Source organism: Acanthopagrus latus, chromosome 23, assembly GCF_904848185.1.
Source record: "Acanthopagrus latus isolate v.2019 chromosome 23, fAcaLat1.1, whole genome shotgun sequence".
In the NCBI taxonomy this organism is placed as follows: Eukaryota; Metazoa; Chordata; class Actinopteri; order Spariformes; family Sparidae; genus Acanthopagrus; species Acanthopagrus latus.
The window spans coordinates 13,970,990-13,990,685 of NC_051061.1; the positions used below are offsets into that span (position 1 = coordinate 13,970,990).

General features: G+C 42.8%; 1 protein-coding gene across 10 annotated transcripts in view; it reads left to right on the top strand.

Moving 5' to 3' along the window:
• The window catches only part of LOC119014447 (BAH and coiled-coil domain-containing protein 1), a 69,555-nt gene extending 59,496 nt beyond the window's left edge, over window positions 1–10,059 (top strand). For 6 of the 10 annotated variants that reach the window (XM_037089619.1, XM_037089622.1, XM_037089623.1 and 3 more), the window contains exons 20-29: window positions 421–501; window positions 980–1,109; window positions 1,198–1,312; window positions 2,168–2,243; window positions 4,938–5,046; window positions 5,156–5,272; window positions 5,359–5,520; window positions 5,864–7,101; window positions 7,253–7,489; window positions 7,617–10,059. In XM_037089619.1, the coding sequence (XP_036945514.1) occupies window positions 421–501; window positions 980–1,109; window positions 1,198–1,312; window positions 2,168–2,243; window positions 4,938–5,046; window positions 5,156–5,272; window positions 5,359–5,520; window positions 5,864–7,101; window positions 7,253–7,489; window positions 7,617–7,826 (2,475 nt within the window). In that variant the 3' untranslated portion in view covers window positions 7,827–10,059. The remainder of the gene's footprint in view (window positions 1–420; window positions 502–979; window positions 1,110–1,197; window positions 1,313–2,167; window positions 2,244–4,937; window positions 5,047–5,155; window positions 5,273–5,358; window positions 5,521–5,863; window positions 7,102–7,252; window positions 7,490–7,616) is intronic. The other 4 variants (XM_037089626.1, XM_037089627.1, XM_037089625.1 and 1 more) reach the window with 2 other exon arrangements.
• Window positions 10,060–19,696: the final 9,637 nt, after the last annotated feature.

The following is a 19,696-nucleotide window of genomic DNA, read 5'->3' on the forward strand; positions in this document are numbered from 1 at the left end:
CGAGGGACACCTTATCACTAAAGTAATCCCTAACTGCTGTAGCTGCTGTTAGCTAGTTAGCTCAGCAGCAGCTTGCAGTCCAGACTAGGAGTTAAGAGAACCAGGGAAGTGTGTGTTCAGATGATTTGAGCTAAGATTCTCACACATTGCATCCTTGAATTAATATCCTCAGTTTAATAAGTGGATATTAACTGAAAACTTCAATTAATAATGCTCAAAAACTAAAAATGTGTTCCCTGAAATTAATAATTCCTGCCCTCAGAGGACTTCACCAGTGCAAATCATCTTCTCATGTTAATTATTATTCCTGGTAATTTATGTGCACAAACTTTGCACCCATTTCCTGCCACACCTGCACTTTTCCTTTGGAGATAAGTCACACTCTCACTCATCTTGTGTATCGCTGTGTCACTTTCACAGAGGAGAAGCTGCTGGTCAGTCGGGGCGCCGTCTTCTCAAAGTGAGGAGGGCAGCAGGGGACGAAGGAGCAAGGACCAGCAGGTACCAGTGAATTCAAAAAGCCCCTCATTCCACACACACATGCAAACGGCCGAACAGGATCCAACTCTACAACACACGCCAGCCTTCATACATTCTGTTAATAATTCTGGGTATGTCCTAGATTTCTCACCCTGAGGATGGTTACTGTAGAACTATTAAAAGTACTTAGCACATCGCACATCGCCCAACCTCCTGCTGAGTAATCTTAGGGGAGGAGAGGATGGGAGACGAGATGTGGGAACGGGGGGGCGGCTCACACCTTCTGCTGTGACAGAGTGAAAAAAAAGTTCGAGTGAATGGCTACTGATAGGAGACTGTACAGGCGCTGCGAAGCCCCCTGTGGCTAATTCCTACTTCGGGTTGCATGCGAAACAATTTCTACATTCTTCAATCACACTTTCCATCTCCAAGTTTATTTTCTTATCCATCCCTGCATCCATTTATTCTTCTGGCCGTCCCTTCTGTTATATTTTTGCAGCCAAAGGGACGAGCGGTGAGCCGGCTGCTGGAGAGTTTTGCAGCTGACGAGGGCTTTCAGATGGATGGCAGCAGCTTTTCAGAAGAGGAGGAGGACAGCAACCACTCGTACAGCAACAAAAGCCCTGAATGTAAGAAATATTGCAGCAGTGTTTCAAGCAAAGAGATGCGTTTAAGTGGTGAAACATTCATTTTGATGTCTGCTTTTTCCATATGTAGTTCCTAACTGTGTCCTGACCAAAGAACTCCTGACTGATGGGCTGAAGGTGCTGGTCTCTAAAGAGGACGAGCTGCTATACGCCGCCAGGGTCCACACCCTCGAGCTCCCCGATATGTAAGCAGTCACAGTGTTTTCTGTTTGCAAATGTCACCTCAATCAGTTAGTTTATGTTTTTAAGGAGTCACAATAATCAGACTTAAAGAGTCTATGCAGCACTATGTACCAAATAATAAAATATGCATCAAGTCTGTTGCTACATTGCCTATTCATCGCCTCAGTTGCATCTAAAACATGCTGTTTGTTGGTGTCCTATTGAGCTGAATTACAAGGAAGTTTGTGAGCAGGTAGCCATTGTTTCCTGCTCGGAAACAGACAAGACAAAGCCAAGCACTCAGCCATCTCCACATGACGTAATCGGTCAGCCAGAGCTTTTAGTGATGTGGTCTGTTTCCTGCTTTAGTCTTTCAAATCACAGTGACATCTTTAAACTATTTTTTGTCAGCGTTCACAGAGTGCTATAACGGAGCAAACCACGCGCAAAGTGGGCATTTCAATGTAGCAGATTTGGCAAAGAATCAATGAATTTTCCTGGAGGCTAACACATGCTTGCATCATAAAAGAAATCATGCAAACAAGGTTTATCCAGAAAGGCATCTTTAGGATCATAACATGAGCAATTTTCTCATGAGAGGATGAGAAGTTATCACCACCATCCACTTTTTTTGCAGCTTTTTATCCCTCTCATTTATCTCGTTTCATATCGTTTCTTGATAACATTACAAACCCCACATCGTCCCATGCCTAGCTCAATATCAATACGGATCCTCTGGCTCAGGCAGCAAAAAAGATGCTATAACAACAGCAGAGTGGGAGTAACATATGACATGGGAGCCGGGCAAGGATAATACAAGCATCTGAAAATAGCCTCATCTTTCTTTCTCTGCTGTGCTTTTTTTTTTCTTCCTCTAGCTTTAGCATTGTTATCGACGGGGAAAGAGGAAACCGCCCAAGAATCTATTCATTGGAGCAACTGCTACAGGAAGCTGTAAGTTCACCCCGCTGCACTAAAACATTCTTTGTTACAACAACAAATCGCTTCTGGGTCACTCGACACTTCTATTTCTCTTAAACATCCTTCGTGCCCTCTACTCCATTGCCTTCCAGCATTTCTGTTTCTCTGCCAGTCCCTTCACTGTCTCTCTTTCAGCCTCCCCTGGCTGTCTCTCTGGGTCACTAAGAGCCATCTAAACCTCTTAAATGAGTATGAACATATGGGAGGCAGGACCTTTGGGTTTTATGTGTTTGTCTGTGAACGTCCGTTAAAACCCAGCTCTGTGTGGGTGGGATAATCACGCAAACACCAGGATCCATTCAGGTTTTGTAGTTTATACGGCAGATGACGCGGACTTTACATCCCTGCTGCTGCCAAAGTAAGGGAGTTGTTTAAAGGCTCAGGACATAACAGCGTATGATACCAGTTAATGACGACCTGGAGTGATCCAAAAGCACTCAGCTATTATAAGACATGTAATATCAAAAATTCTTCATCCCTTCAACATTTCTCAGTTGCATCTGGAGTGGTTGAATTTATTGTATGTTTTACCTAAACTGCAAGATTTGTAGTTCTCACTCAGTTTCATGTTGAGACGCAATTATAGTTTACCTAAGTCATCCATGTAATGAGACATAATTACACGTTGTAGAAACCACAGCACATTCTTGGCTGCTGTTCATTTGTGTTTAGGTAACATGTGCTTTCCGACGTGTTCTGCATCCAGTGAAGTTTTAGCCCCAGCAGGTGACCTTTGTCCCAATTTTTTCCCACTGAGAGGATGCTGGTCTCTCTGAACTAATAACAGCTGGGTCACCTAAAGCAAAGTCGTCAAACCAGCAGCTTCTTCAACAACGGAAAACAAGTCCTCGCTATTGCCAAACAGGGCACAGGACGTTGTGTTTGCACACAATGGAGTTTACAGATATGATGGCCCTGGAAGAGTAGAGCAGAGTTGAACTGGCATGATTGTGCCTTTGGTGGATGTTTTTTTTTGCTGTTAGTTCTCCTTAGCATGATAACTATGCTGGGAACTCTTCTAAAATGGTTTTGTACTCATAGTTCATCCATGGTTGTGAATTATAAAGTCACGATATTTAAACATTTACTCAGATTTTACAGTAGACATACATAATTTGATTTACCTGTTAGTTGTGCTGAATGTATGGAATGTATAGTTGCCATAACTAGTCTCTGACCGATACTGGATATTTGGGGCTGATGCCAATACCTTTCTTAGGGATTAAACAAATGTTTATTATCAATATATGGACAATATATGGATTTTTACGGTATGAGTACCGTCTCAAAAAATGTCATGGTTTCTCTGTATTATTGTTATTATTAACAAATATATTGACCTTTAACAAAATAAAACAGAAGTCTTTCTTAGTTGATCAATCACTTTATTATAATTTAATATTATAATCTAAAATATTGTGCTCTGAGAGAACTCTCCTAAACCTGAAATAATGTTTGGATGATACATCTTGAAAAAGAACAGGTTGCTGAAAGTTACCCTAAGCGACTGATATTCTTTCCAATTATTTATACACAGAATGGATACAGAAAAAAGACTTTCTTGGAATCATTGCCTAAAAGTGGTTATCACACTTACAACAAACATTATTATCCATAATAGAATTGGTGTAAACTTCCCTAAGAGTTTGATATTTTATATCTTTTTCTGAATTACGTTCTGTAAAAAGACATTTTTCTTTTAAATAAGCTGGAAAACATTTTTGACAAATGTTGTGACCTCTTTTACCTCTTAGAAAATGCACCTAAAGATAGCTGTAATTAGTAAATCACATGTGTACAAGGCATGATTGATTTAATTACACTCCTTCAACATGACATCCCCGTTTTGGCCACAGCATTAGGTCTTCTGCTTGTTTGTTTGTTTAGGTATCACTCCAAAAGCTCTCAAAAGAAGTCCCCAATGTTATTATTATTATTATTATTATTATTATTATTATTATTATTATTATTATTGCTGTTTATGTCTCTCTCTTGGCCACAACGTGTCCACAAAGTCTCGCTCATACTGATAAATGTCGGTAGTCCCACAAAGCCTTTTTCTAATTCTCTGAGCAGTGTTACACCAAACACTTCTGGCAACTTTTCTCTTATCTAAACACTCATCGGAAAGCAGCTGGTTCTAATTATGCCATAGTTCCACTTTCTTGTCTTTAAATGAGTCCAAAAGCCATTTATTTGCCTCTGACACCAATACCCTGATTTTCACTGCGCTCCTTCTCCCTTCACTGTGAACGCATACACACACACACCCACATCCACACCTCATCAGTCAAAGGGTCCCTCGCCATGGCAACAGTAAATGAAAGCAACCTAAAAGAGCCCCCAGTGAGTGGCGGATGCTGGGGCTGACTGCATTGTTGGAGGGAGGATCTGGCAACCTGCAATCACAAGCCCTCTATTCAGGCCCTCTTTAGTATTACTCAGCAAGTCAGGATTTACTGCATCATGGCTTCCGTTCTTTTCAGCCCTGACTGGCACATTGGCATGAGATAAGTGCCGCTTGGAAACGTGGCACAGTGGCTGCCCATGCACAATGCTCCATGGGTCTCGCACTGTTTGTGTGTGTGTATGTGAGTGTGTGCATACATGGATGTCTGTGTGTGTGGCCTGTAATGAATCTTAATTATGTTTTGGTCTGGCCTGCAGGTCCTGGATATACGTCCAGAGTCGGAGACCATGCTCAGTGAAGGAACCAGGGTGTGTGCCTACTGGAGCGAACGGTCACGCTGCTTATACCCGGGCTATGTTCGCAGAGGTGAGACATCACCTCCATCTGTTTTTCTGTGTATCCTGTGTATCTTCAGCTACATATCTGATTGTACATTCATACAATCACTTAATTTTGCCTCATTTGTCTCTTGCAGGTGGTTCATCTGATGAAGGAAAGCAAGGAGGAGTGATGGTAGAGTTTGATGATGGTGACCGAGGGAAGATTTCTCTCCCAAACATCCGCCTCCTGCCTCCAGGATACCAGATTCACTGTGAGTATCTCCTCTCTTTGTAACTGGGAATTCCTCTTCTATTGTCTAATAACATGCTAATAATCTTCAACCCCCTTGTTTTTTAGGTGCAGAGCCATCTCCTGCCCTGCTGGTACCCAGCGGGACATCAGCCAAGAGAGGTTCTAGTCTGGAGCAAGCCCCCATTAGTGACAGACCGTCTGACAGACTCAACACTCTCAGTAGTGTAATCAACAATCAAACTCTAAATGTACATAAAAGAAGACCAGGTAAGAATTAACCCTTGAAACTCTTATTTTCATCTAGAATTATTTGATTTTTCCAACAAAAAAAAATAAGCTATAGTGCTAACACTGGGTGAGATTTAAAAAAAAATCTATAAGAACTGCACTATAGCATCAAATGAAATTAGTCCAAGTGTTTTATGTGTAATTTTTGAAAACTATATGTTCTTCACTAGAATACAAATACATTTGCCTTCCCTGTAGCCCAACACAATAGCCTTGCAAAAGATTTTGTGTCACATAAACTGATTGGTCTATGGTATGTATACACAAGACAAGTTCCATCATTTGTAATGTTTTGCTAAAACATGATTTTTCTTAACTCTAGGGAGGCCAAAGGGTTCTGGGAAAAAACAAAAGCAGCAGCAGCAGGCTGAGAATGCCAATAAAAATCTTTCACCTTTCCTGGGTTGGCCTTTGTTGGCCAACAACAGGAAGAGAACTTCCGACAACCTATTTCAGCTCAACGGGACTCCCAGGAAGGCCCTGAGAGGAAACGAGGATGACCTGTTCCCCTTGCCTCAAACCCAGCCAATGGCATCCACCCCAGCCAAGGGCCTTTTCAGCAGCAGCTCTTTTGAGGTGGACTCCTTTAGCAGCATTGCAAATGGCTACTCCTCCTTCTGTAACCAGACTACAGGGCCAAGTCCAGGTTTATCTTTGGGTCCCAGAAGTGGGCTGTATGGCCAGAGGCGTCGGCAAGATGAGCTTGTTATGCCAAGGGACCGGAAGTCTGGACAAGAGTTCCTGGTCAAGTTGGATCATGAAGGAGTGACCTCCCCTAAGACAAAGAACAGCAAGGCTCTGCTGTTGCGAGGTGGACCTTCCAGCATCAGTGGTATGCCCAGGACAGAGGCGTACTCTCACCCTGTCCTTTTGGTGAAAGACAACAAAAAAGGTGGTGCCTCCAGGGTAGAACTTCTTGTCAAAGGAACCACACCACAAAGAAAGCCCTCCAATTCTCTGCGTCTGGGTGAATATGGCGACTTAGGCTTCAGCTACCGCAGAGAGTGTCACAGCCCCTACTCTGATCTGGAAGATGAAGAGGAAGAGAGGAGGAGAGCTGCACTGGTTGCAGCCTCAGGAGGACTAAGGACGGCTGGCCGCTTCCTGTCTCGTCTCTCTGTTTCCTCTTCCTCTTCTGGTTCTTCAAGCTCCTCCTCTTCAGGCTCTCTTTCCAGTTCCAGCCTGTGTTCCTCTGACAATGATTCCTCCTACAGCTCAGATGATGAGGACAGTTCTACACTGATGCTACAGAGCTGTCTGTCTTCCCACCGAGGACTCCTGCAACCCTCTGAACCCTCAACTTCTTCAAGGTCACACCAGCACTCCTTTGTGGCCAAGGCTGTCGCTGTTTCGAATGCCAAAGGAGGCCCACCAGTCCAGGTCTCCAACAGCAAGCCCTTGAAGAGGAAAGAATACACCAGCTCCACCTCTAAACCATCTAAAGATTTCATGAAAAAACCCAGGATGCTTCCAGATGACACCTCATTTATTCCAAGGCCCAAGATGTCTGCATTCCTTGCAGGACGACAAATGTGGAGATGGTCAGGAAACCCTACACAGGTGAGAATAGTAATAATGTTTTATTGCATATTTTAATTATAATCTCCTTCTTATGTACTATAACGTCACTTATCTTAAATAATTAGTAGCCAAGAGAGATAACAATCACCATCATCAAAGAAGATTGATCAAAGTGTCTGGTTCTCCACAGCGGCGAGGTCTAAAGGGCAAGGCCAGGAAACTTTTCTATAAGGCCATAGTGCGAGGCAGAGACACGGTGAGGGTGGGAGATTGTGCTGTGTTCCTCTCAGCTGGACGCCCTAACCTCCCATACGTAGGTCGAATTGAGAACTTCTGGGAATCCTGGACTTCCAGCATGGTGGTCAAAGTCAAGTGGTTCTACCACCCTGAAGAGACCAAGCTAGGCAAGAGGCATAGAGATGGAAAGGTGAGCCATGATGGAGGTTACAATTATAAAGAGATTTTTGGGCATTTTGTAGCATACTGAACTTCCACATGTCTGTACTCTTTCTTACATATATTGATGTAGCTAACCCTGTATTTTCTCTATCCAGCATGCCTTGTACCAGTCGTGTCATGAGGATGAAAATGACGTCCAGACAATCTCTCACAAGTGCCAGGTGGTGAGCAGGGAGGAGTATGAGTGTCTGACTCGCAATCAGAAGCCGAACAGTACCTCCCCAGACCTCTACTACCTGGCTGGGACGTATGACCCCACCACTGGTCAGCTGGTCACTGCTGAAGGAGTTTCCATCCTGTGCTAAACCTTTATGAGGACACTACTGAAGGACTCCTTTGGAGGAAGGATAAAAGTCAATGACTTTACCTACAAGACCCTCCAGCCTTGGAAGACAGCAAGTGTTCCTTGGGTATGCTTCAAGGACCGATGGACTTAATGTCAGCGCCAAAGCAGGGCTGTCAGAGTCTACACACTGGAGTCTACTGGCGTCTTACCTTCACCGAAGTGAAGGGTCTGTCCATAACTGGTTGATCCTTTCAAGAAGAATCGTAGTCTGGGTCTTCCTGGGCCAATTCAGTAAATGGCGTTTCAGTCGTCTAACTAATCTCTTTTTAATGGATCCATGTGATTGACAGCTTCATAACTGGTTTTAAGACTCGTGCTTCCAGCTCCTATCATATGTCACCAAAGGAGAGCTGTGAGTGCATTTGACTGTGCGAAGTACCATGAGGCTGAATAGTCTCTGAGGACCAATTCTTTCAAGGTAGCCTTACCTAAGGGAATGGAAACGAAAGTGAGGCTTGGGGCTCTCCCTAGACCTCTTCATTCCAGGGAAGTTAAAACATGTAAAGGATGTAAAGTTGATGTCTGTAAATATTTTGAATTTTTCCCAATCAAGCCATACACTTCAGTACCTCTCGCCTGTCTTAACTGTTCAGGTGTACATTGTACAGTTCAATTATTGTATTGTTGTCTGTTGTCTATATGTACATAAAAGCTATTTTATATAGGAGTATATTGTATATATGAGATGTATCTTTCCATGTTTGCGATTGATTTATTTTTATATGAGTGTAGAATACATTACGTTGTTTTTTTCCTTTGCTTTGGGAAGTCAGGATTGGAGATGTTAGTGTTGCACTGCATATGCCCTGCTGAGACAGACAGAGACAGACAGAGCACAAACAAAGACAGAAGGATTTAGTCTATAACAGGACAACACTCCCTTTCTGAGAGAGAGGGGTCTTCCTGTTTAAAAAATAGGTCAAGTGGCTTTTTGTAAAAGTGTTCTGTTATTTCGCATTTTTGTTATCCTATTTTAAAAACACCTTTTTATTTATGTACCTCTCAGTTGTTCATCATCACGAGGCAGATCCCACTGGACTGCAATCACGGGTCAAAAATGATTTAAGATTAACGATATGAGTATACCATTTTGACACAATATTTGTGTGAGGTGATGAGTGTCCTGGCATCACTATAATCATGTCAACACAAATCAATTTCGAAACAAGACTGGGTCGCTTAATAAAAATTTGTTAAATGTGCATTGCACTCATGAATGCATAGTTCAGCACATTATGACCTACAAAATACCAAAGTGTCTTTAATATCTTTATTTCCTTTATTTAAATTTAACATATGTCGAGCACCTGTACTGAACTCAAATCAGAAATCACTGGTAACTTAGAGAATACTTGTCCTCCACTATGTGCATATATATTGGCTTTGCATTGTGACAATGGTTTCTTGCACCTGCAGTTTTGTTTAGTGCAAACATATGCAGCAAAAGGCCACCTGGGAGTGTGATTATGAAGGTCAAGGTACAGACAAAGTAAGATGTTGAGTACTGACAATTTGTTGGAATTAGTCTATTATAGTTTCATCAGCCATCTGTGTCTATTTTGTACAGTACACGCACATACTCAATGCTAACTGTGAAGGACAATCAGATTCACAAAGCAATGGACATAGATTAGATTCACTCAATCTGAAAATTACTTAAGTTTATTTAATTTGTGCCAAGTACATTTTTGTCTATTTTGTCTTGTTTGATAGGCAATCCTGAGCATTTCTTTGTTCACAAAGTTTTATTTTGCTCGCCAACATTTTTATTTATTGTCAATGTTGCTGTTTGTTCATGCCAAGAGCGCTTTATGAGAATGTGACATTGTTTTTCTTGGTGTGATGTCGCATTTGCATTTCTTAAATAAAACTGGTCTTGTAGAGGCCATCTAGTGAAAATGAAATAAAGCAACACTGGATTCTTCTCATCCATAAAACCTCTGTGAGTTAATTCTGTTGTTCTGGCTGCACATCCTTGGTCTTCCTGCACCTGCCATTTCCCATCAACACATTTATGTTAAACCCAGAATTTTTTGCACAATTATTTTACCTTTGCTTTAAACACAAAAATCCTCAGAGAAGTAAAAATGTTGGCTCACTCAACAATTATAGTGTGTAGATATGTGTGTATTTGAATGTGCTGGAGTTAACATAGGAAAGCAACTCCTTGCTGTCAATGACAGAAACAAACAAGTTAAGACATTTCAGAGGGACTTCTTGGATTCTGTAATAAACAGATTGAATAAAGTTTTGAAGTACAGCTGCAATAGAATAGAAAGAATAAATTGGCTTTTGGTATTCAAATGTAACGGACAGACACCAAAGAGACAATGTTTTCAGAGGACACTAACCCAGCGCATTGGTATCCTGTTTCCACTAGTAACTAAGGTAGATTTGTTGGTGTTTTAAAATTAATCTTGAAGAAAATGTTCAGTGCAACAATTTACACGGCTGAAAAAAATGGAGTAACTAGTTCAGGCAGGGCACTTACATTGTTTATTTTATGATGATGGGTATTATTTGACGAACAATCACTAAGAAGGCGAGTCAACAAGTAAATAAGGCTTCTTTATGGCAAACTTGCTCTTATTCATTCGTGCCGCCTCTGCTGGTTATACTGTTTATTCCCATCTATATCACACAGCTGATTCGCCCCTTAACCATCCCCCAGCCTCCACCTGTTCTAGTTTCTTATTACAGGATGCAGTGACGGAAGCTCTTGCCTTGTTGTGCATTATGTATATCACATATCTCATTTATATGTGTGTGTGCCGGGCTTTGTTCTTTACGCTCCTTTGGGAGTTTTAATGTGCTCCCCTTAGAGTTTTGAGGGTACTCGGATTCATTTGTAAAGCACCATCAAGCACAAGGCCCCTTTTTCTGCCAAACTCTTTTATTTGTCGCGATAAATCCTTTGATGTAAGTGTCTCTGGCTGCACTAAGTTTATGTGAGCTTTGAGTTCCTTGGTAAATAGAGACAGATCTGTCACAGCATCAAATAAAGCCTACTGGGTTTAGCTGCCAAGCTCTGTAAATATGATGTTGACTGATTCAGAGATAGATGTGAATTTTCGTGATTCGTGAGATTGCCTATTTTTAAAATGAATCGGTTCTTTGTTGGTGTGTCTGTAAGGGCCATGGAAAAAGGAGATAGGCCCACAAGCTTACCAAAAAATACCATTTTGTCCTAAACCCTTGAAGAAGTTAACATTCTCAAGATTTGTAAATGTGTATTTCTGTATTTGTACTGCTTTTTAAAAAAACTAAATCTGTGGTATAAGATCAACATATTTATAAATACATACCAATGTCAAATATGTTAAATATAAGTCAAATTGAATGTTTGTTTTTGATCAGAATAAAGGGATTTATATATGCATTTTTTCCAAAACCCTTACATGAAGGATACGTGTAAAGGGGGGTGCTCTCTAGTGGAACACAAACCACACTACATCACAAACAACAATCTTATGGACTGTAACACCTTTTTGTCTTTTTTTAAATTCAAAGACAGAATGTAGTATTATAAATGTATAGTGTACAATAGTGCCCAAAATGCCAGCAGTCACATGAGCCCTTCTTCATTCAGCGCCTGGAGCAGCAGGTACCTTCCTCTATCCCACCAGACTGAGCATAACCTAAAGCATCTGTCCATTTGCATACATGCTCATCAGCTCCTCTGTAACCTGAATCACTGAAATAACTACTGGCGAGGCCTGAAGGAGACACAATATGGGTCAGTGACCTTTCTCTGCACGCCCAGGGGTCTTTTTGTCCTGCATGGAGCCCGAGTGCCGCCACCCCCCTCCCCCCTAATGCCCAGACAGGGGCTAATGGGCACATCAGTCATCTCCAACAGCGGCCCAGTGAACACAAACAGCTCTGTTTACCACCACAACCTTTAGTGTTGACTATGGCCACTGCCCCGTGTCTGAGCCGTGGCCCTTCCTGCATTGACAGCAGCGTGGGGGCTGGATGGACTCTGCTCACCACTGGAGCTGAGGATGAAGTAAGGGAGGGTGTGTGGGGGTTTTTGGTTTACGGTGTTTTGAGATGGCTTTGCATCTCATGCTTTTTTTTTTTAAGAGAAAGCATTTAACAAGCACTTTCAAGGTTCCAAAACCAAAGATTTCTTGACAATTTAACTGTTGCTATAAATGAATTCTTTTATACCACAACAAAAGATTCACAATGGCATTGTCTCTGATTTACAAGCTGTTTATTTCAAATGTGAATATATGTTTTGATCATGATTATTTAATGCTTTCTCCAACCCATTATAACAACGTGATATTTCAATTTTCAATATCAAAAGATTTTCTGTTTTTCTGGTGTGATTGTGTAGATACTACACCGTACTCACTCACTGAGTACACTTGAATGTTTTCATCGAGATCCATTATTATTCCCTGAGAAGAACAATAATGTCAAAAAAGTATGTGTCTTGCAATGTAACAGAAAAGTGAGGAAAAAAATTGTGGATCTGTCCTTTTTTTCAGAGCCATCCTCCATCCAGTTTTTGTGGAAATCTATTTAATAGTTTTTCTGTCATCCTGCTGACAAGCCAACCAATCAATAAAAAAACAGAAACGGCTGAAAAACACGACCGCCTTGGTGGGGTTAATCTGGCATTTTCCAAACTTTCGAGACTTTGTACAAATCTTGCAACAAGAACAGTTTAAATTGTGTTTTTCTGACGAATTATGCACTCGAAATTAAGCCATTTAAATGTGCTGTATCCGTGGCAAAGACAACGTCATTTAAACGAGACAAAGCACAAAAGAAGTGATGTTTGGATCCACATTTTTAAAGCCAACCTGGATTCTTTTACCTCTCACTCAACAGTCAGCTCTGTCAGTGGCTGTCTGGTTCAGCTCGCTCAGTATCCAGACTGTGTTGCTCAGTGTCAACAGGAGGAATGCTTTCCTGCACAAATATCTACACCTCATAAATGTCTCGCCCTCTGCTTGACCCTGTCTGGCCTCTGACTGCGAGGGGGTTGAACAGGGGACAGACAGCCTGGCGTGTGTGTGTGTGTGTGTGTGTGTGTGTGTGTGTGTGTGTGTTTGCAGCAGTGAGGTTGAGGTGAGGTCTTGGGTCTTAACAAGGTGCTGGGAGGAGAGAGCAGGACAAACAGATCACTCAGATGCTGACTGCCTCGTTCTTAAAGGGCACTGAAGCCCCGATCATTTGCTTTTTAAACATATCAATTATGGAGCAGTTACAGCAACTGCAGAACAACCGAAAACGTACTGTAACACGGACACTTTCAAGCAATTCCTCTACGGAGTGGAGCAAAAATGAGGCCTCAGCGTGAAAACACGGAAACGCCTTTGATGTCCACATTTGGATTCACACAAATACTGAAGAGTGAGACTTGCAGATGAGAGAAATATGGTAGTGTAGTGTTTATAAAAAGAAAAATTACAGGCAAGTTCACGACTCTTTCAGCGGATCTGATGGTAAACAACATAATTTTGTTTGGTGATGGATCCAAGACTGAGCCTTTAAATAACTTTAAGAGCATGAGACCTCCGAAAAGCTAAAAAGTGTGCGCACAGTTGCAGCATGCATTATGAAAGGCTTTTAAAGGCACCTGCTGTTTCCAAATACCTACACTTCATCAACGGGACGTGCTGGACTGTTGCACAACTCCTGTGTTGCACACACACAGTCGTTGGTTCACTAACTGTGCGGCGTGTTGCTGACGTGGCCCAGATCCAGCCGTGCCACCCCTAATCCATTTCTCTGTTGCTCATTATTAGTGGCTTGTAAAGATTCTGTATCAGCTATGCTAAAAGAGCTTTTCACAGTATTACATGGGATTACGGTTGCTCCTCGCTACATATGTTGCTCACAAACTCCGATGTAATACCGCCGCCCTGTTTACATGGCGCTAAGAAAAAAATATGCATGACTCATCATCTTCTCTCTTTTTGTTTCCTTTGTTCAAAACGTCATGTATATCCAAACTGATCCCTCTCACACTTGTCCATGTCTTTCCATCTGTTGTCTGATGCTGCAGTAGTTTGTTCATAAAAAGTTCATTCACGTGTTGAGACCACCCACTGGTAAAACTGGGCTCCTACAGGCTGTTGAGATTCAACTCCTTTCTTTACATAACGAAAGGAGTCGTTTATATAGACAGGCCTCCTCTGCGCCATGATAGGAGATATCAGAGAGGGGGGAGTTCATCCCCGAGGTTAAGTTTGTTGTGTCCAGCGATGAGATAGCAGTGTTTCGCAAAGTCGTCACCCAGAGCTAGACCCTCATATGCAATAGCGTTTGAAGCAAGTTTAATCTTAATAATATTGCGATGGAGCTTGGTCGTCACAGTAAAAGGTCTGGAAACGTGCAGACTCGAGACAGAGACGATGCAAACAGTGTCCAAGAATTTGGAAACTGTGTTAGAGACAAACACAGCTTTCGCTAGCTGTGAGCCATTAGCTACATGGCAGTCACTGTAACAACACATACGAACAAACTAACAATATTCAGACACAGTGACCGTTCTGAAACGTCCTGCTGCAGCCGCAGAATCTGTACTTCTTCAGGAGCCTCTCCTTCAGGGTCCGACTCTGAGTGGAACTGGTATGGTTGAACGAAAAAACCTCCGCGAGCCATAGCGATACACACATCCACCATAAAAATTAGCGCATGCTCCCGTTAGCGTAAGAGGCATAGTCTTCCTGAGAGTGACGCGCAAGTAGGTGTTGTCAGACGGAACTCATTAGCATTTAAAGGTGCAGGCACAGAAACAGACTGCTGTCAGGAGGGCTCAGTAGAGCAACTTTTAGACAGCTGAAATTCAGGACCACGGATGGGTTTGGGGTAATGCATTTTGAATACAGAGTTGTTGGACCTCCGACGGCTGTGTGAAATTGATGAAAAACAGTATAATATGGGACCTTTAGCTGACAACAAATGTGCGAACAGACAGACGGATCAGAGATGGGCTCAAATACATCAGAAAGTATCTTGTTGAAAATTACAAATGTGTGGTTATCAAATACTGATATCAAAATAAAGTACAAAAAGTGTGAATGAGGAAATGCATTTGATTAAAACACCAGTCATTTGTAATGCAAAGCCAAAAAGACATTCTATACAAATTCATATTTTTACTTTTTCGTCTTTTAGTAAGCAGTATATTGGTTGGATCTTGTTGGCCTGGTTTTTGCAACAGATGGGAGCTCCGCAATCAAAATGAAGTCGTTATCTTGTGTTATTTAGTTTGTCATTCAAGCAACTCCTGTTTACTTTATCTGTTTCCTTTTTAACATAGCTTACTCTGATTGTTAGTCGAACAGACATCATGTCAGTGGTTTAAACAGTTTTCTTTGGGAAAAGCTTCCAACATATTTCATGTATTATTAATGATTAATGGATAATCCACTATTAAGGCAGCTGGCTTTAAATTAAAAGTATTGCTTCAAATTTGCACCAAAGATAAACGAAGAAAGGAAAAGGACGGTCCCTTCAAGGTTAATTTCCCCATGAGAGTTTAGGTTTAGAGAAAAGGATTTAATAGTCAGGTCGTCTCAAATTATCTCAGATATGTATCTGGCCCAAACTGCTCACTCATAATGTATTTATCCAGCTTGGCAGCAATCACAGAATGCTGCGTAATCAGGGGATGGATGCTGTTCGTAAATGGGTCTGAATCCAAAAGATCAAAATCTTTTTCCCGGCACATGACCTAGCTGGGAAAAAAGGGGGGTGAGCTGATCGCGTCTGCTGGTCTAGCTGTCACTCGTGGCTCCTAAATCGGCCACAACACCTGCGTGAATCTGGGTTCAGTCTAACACGTACAGATGTCTTCCTGCGTCGTGTTACAGAATGATACTGTGCCAACAGCAGCAGTTGTTCTTTCACTGTCCACAGTACTCCACTGACCCAACAAAAGCAGGAAAAGTTACAGCCTGTCATAAAAGGATCAGGCGCCTTCTCCAACAATCCCATTTGTGAGTGCAAGACAGCTGGAAATGCTCTGTATCTCATAAATAATAAAGGAGGGTCTTTGGCTCTCAATGGTGGGAGATCAACTCCCAGCTTGATTAATCAGCTGCACCCATAATCAAATATAATTTACATTTGGCTAAAATTAACATTTGAAATGTGACAAACTGGGCTTGTTAGCAGGTAGATGCTTATCTAAACTCGTGGAATTATCTCTAAAAAAATATAGCAGTCAGGTATTATATGGGAACACGAAGCTAGAGGAGAGCAGTACTGTTGCATTCTTTCTTTCCACACCTTCCTGTGTAGTGCTGTTTGTGCATTCCTGTGTCGACAACCCCTCTGTCTCGTTCTCTGGGGTGTTTACCCCCTTTCACGGTAGCAGGGAAGCAGCTCCCTCCATCCCATCTCTGTTTACATTGCTCTTCTCCTCTATTTACTCTGTGCTCCGGCGCCCTGGCGCACCGCGCTCCGAACAGCTGTTCCATTATGGAGAGAGCAGGCGCTTCAACCGCACAGCGCTGCCACACAGTTCCCTCTGACAGCCCACCGTGGTCGACACCGCCGATGACTGCCTGGCTCCGCTGGCACGCCTGCCATTGTTGCCATAAAGCTCAGGCTCCTTCAATGCCAGAGTGGCTTCTGGGTAAAGAGTGAGCCAGGGCAACTGTCAGAGATTGTCTTCAAACCGCAAGACAAATTTGCCAAGTTCAGCTTTTGATTAAGTGTTTTTGTACACGACGCAGCTCTGTGGTGATTTAAACTAGCGACAATCATATCCAGATGATCTACAATAAACAGGCACAAACATCTTTACAATGAAACCAGGCTTTTAAACTATGTCGTTACAAAACGCGCAGCATTTTCATCATTGTGGCACATTTTCTCTAAGTACCCTATATATTCTACTCCAACATGACATCATCCATACGGGCCATTATCCCACAGAGCACGATGATCCTTCCTTGCTGTCAGGTAAAAGAAAGACTATTGTCTAACTGACTGCCTTGGGGTCACACCATACCATGAATCTCCAGTGAATTATTTTTACCCTTTGCATGTTCTTTTTCCTGCTGGTGTGCACAGCTGGTGCTGAGTCAGGAGACAGGAAACCAGGGAGAAAGGCCACCAAGCATCCCCGGGCTCCCAATGGACCGCTGCAGGGCCCCGTGGCTACAGGGACAGGAGACACTCCATTTATCACAATACAATAGCTGCTGCACAGGGCCGGTGGAGTATGGGCCTGTCTGGTTCTATATGTTCCTTCATGTCTGTACAGGTGCTCATATGTGAACTGGCATCAGTGTCTCTTAATCCTCAAGTTGGGCTTGTCCATGCATGATGAGGGGTGTGTCATACAGCAGCGCCTCTTCAAATATCAAATGATTAACAACGCCAGCAACACAGTAGGTTACACTTCTTGCTTTAATACCATTCTGCATAAAATACTGATTGCACAGCATAATGGCTCTAGGAAATGTCACTATCCTGCCATTCAGCCTGCAATTAGGCTCAATTCTTCCCCACCAAAAACTGAAGCACAAATTTATGGCACGAAGGAAGCACTGAAGCCACTGCGCTAGTAAAACTGGAAGAGGCATTGGTGTCCCTGGTAACAGTGGATCAGTGGAATAACAACTGGAATGACTGTGGAAGCTCTGCACTACAAAAGACAATGAAGCAAGCTGGTGGTGGTGGCATACAGGGTGAAGTGGTAGAGGTAAAACAGGAGTAAATGAACTAGCATTCACTTGATGGAGTCCATGTTGTCTGTTCCCCCCGCTAATCCTGTCTTGCTCCTTAACACCAGGACTTGAGGCGGTTACAAAACACAATACATCTGCAGAGTGTTTTGTGGGGAGGAGCCACAGCTCAGCTGGTCGGAGCTGGATCAAGTGTCGGGAGGGGGGGTCACACGAGATCCTGCTCTGATCTCAGCCGTTTATGACGGGAGGAGAGCTCAGAGATGACGTTTTCCTTTCGGCAATAAAAAGTGGATTTATCTCCACTGCCATCTACCAGGAGACCTCCTTTGTCTGTGTTTATGCCACCCGGATTGTTAGGGTCAGGTTGGGATTCTTACGGTTGTTTTTTTCTTTTTTTGCTTTGGACAGGAGCCTGGCAATTAGAAGTAGCTGACGCAGTCTTTTCGCTTGCGGCACCAACATTAAAACCACAGGAAATGCTTGGGCCTGGTAAAATCTCATCCTTTAAATGCATAGCCATTCTGATAAGGTGATAAATGATGAAATGGCAAAGCTACACAAGCATCAGGCCAGAGCACCAATGATTAAAGGCTTACAGATCCCCCTCCCCCTCCCTACATGGACATTTTTATTTTTTGGGTTTCATTTGTATGTTTTTTCATCAGATGGCGCAGGCGAAATATTGCTAAAATAATTGCCTCATCCCCGCTTCCCTGCATCTGCTCTACTCCCTTTTTAGCTAATTGCATTTATATGGTGCAACAAATTATTTTGACTTAACACTAACATGGATATTTGCGCTGAAAAAAGTCACCAGGACGCAAGTAAAGTAAAGGCTCCCTGTTTTTTTAACATCAGACTGAGAGGAATAAACTCGATCTCCGCTTGATTAACAGGTCGGGCTGATCTACTGTTGCTCTCCTGATTTAAAGAAATAAACGGAGAAGAAAAAAATCTCCCCTATCCTGTGATGCAGGTGGTCGAAACAACTGATTCACTGTTGCACATTCACCGCGAAAACCTCTCAGGGTGATGAGGACACATGTGTGCAGCAGTTTAAGCCGCCGCACACACACACACACACACACACACACACACACACACACACACACACACACACACACACACACACACACACACACAGAAGCTCTTTCTCCTATCTGGCCTTGCTCTGTAGTAGCCTCGCCCACGATGAAAAGGGATATCAGCATGTATAATGGCACGAGTGGTGAGTGAGCGTATTAAAGAGAGAGACATACAGAGAGAGAGGGAGACAGAGCATGCACTCATGCATGCATGCCTGTGTGTGTGTATAAAAGTGCCAGTCATAGCAGGATATAAAAGAATTTCGTCCAGCTGCCAGGTCCCCAGCGCTGGTTGCCAGAGCCCTTAAACACATCCATGTCCTTCACTGGATGGCTCCTCTCTCGTCTCCTCCTCGAATATATCTCGCACTTTAAAAATATACAATCTGCTTAGATACTAGGCAGTCATAAGCTCCATGACTGGCACTTGGACATCTTATCAACACGAGTTGAGGCCCCTGGGCAACTAAGCCAAGCTTTGATCAGACATTTTGGAGACATCGCTCATTTTTCTTCAAACAAATCCATCGGGGTTGGTGTGTGCTAAATTGGAAACAAACTCAAAAGCGCTAAGTGTACCTTGTGATCCAGGAAAACAGAGGCGCCGCCATATACGGCTTTGTTTAATGAAGAGGTGAGAGGCTGCGGAACAATCTGCCACGCATGTGAGCGAAGAGGAGAAATTAGAGAAAACGTCAGACGGAGGCGAGGACAAGACGAGGTGAAGCGAAAACTCTGCCGGAGAGAGGAGGAGAGAGAAGAGCGCAGCAGGCATGGGCCGCGCTATGAGATCAGCTGACAAACACCTCAGCAGCCTTCGCAGAGGCGGATCAGCATCCATCCCCCCTGAATGGGCCTGTGACAATTGTTATGTACAGAGACCCAATCTCACCTTTATATCATCTCTTGAATGTTAGCCCTGCTACCTGTCAGTGGGAGAGAAAGAGAAAGTGAATGAATGAAAGAAAGAGACAGAGAAGTCGGGGCTCGCGGCCTGCTGCTGAACAGTGGGGTTGAAAGTGAAAGAAAAGAGAGAAAGAGAAAACATAGACAAGAAAGAAAATGAAACCCATAAATGG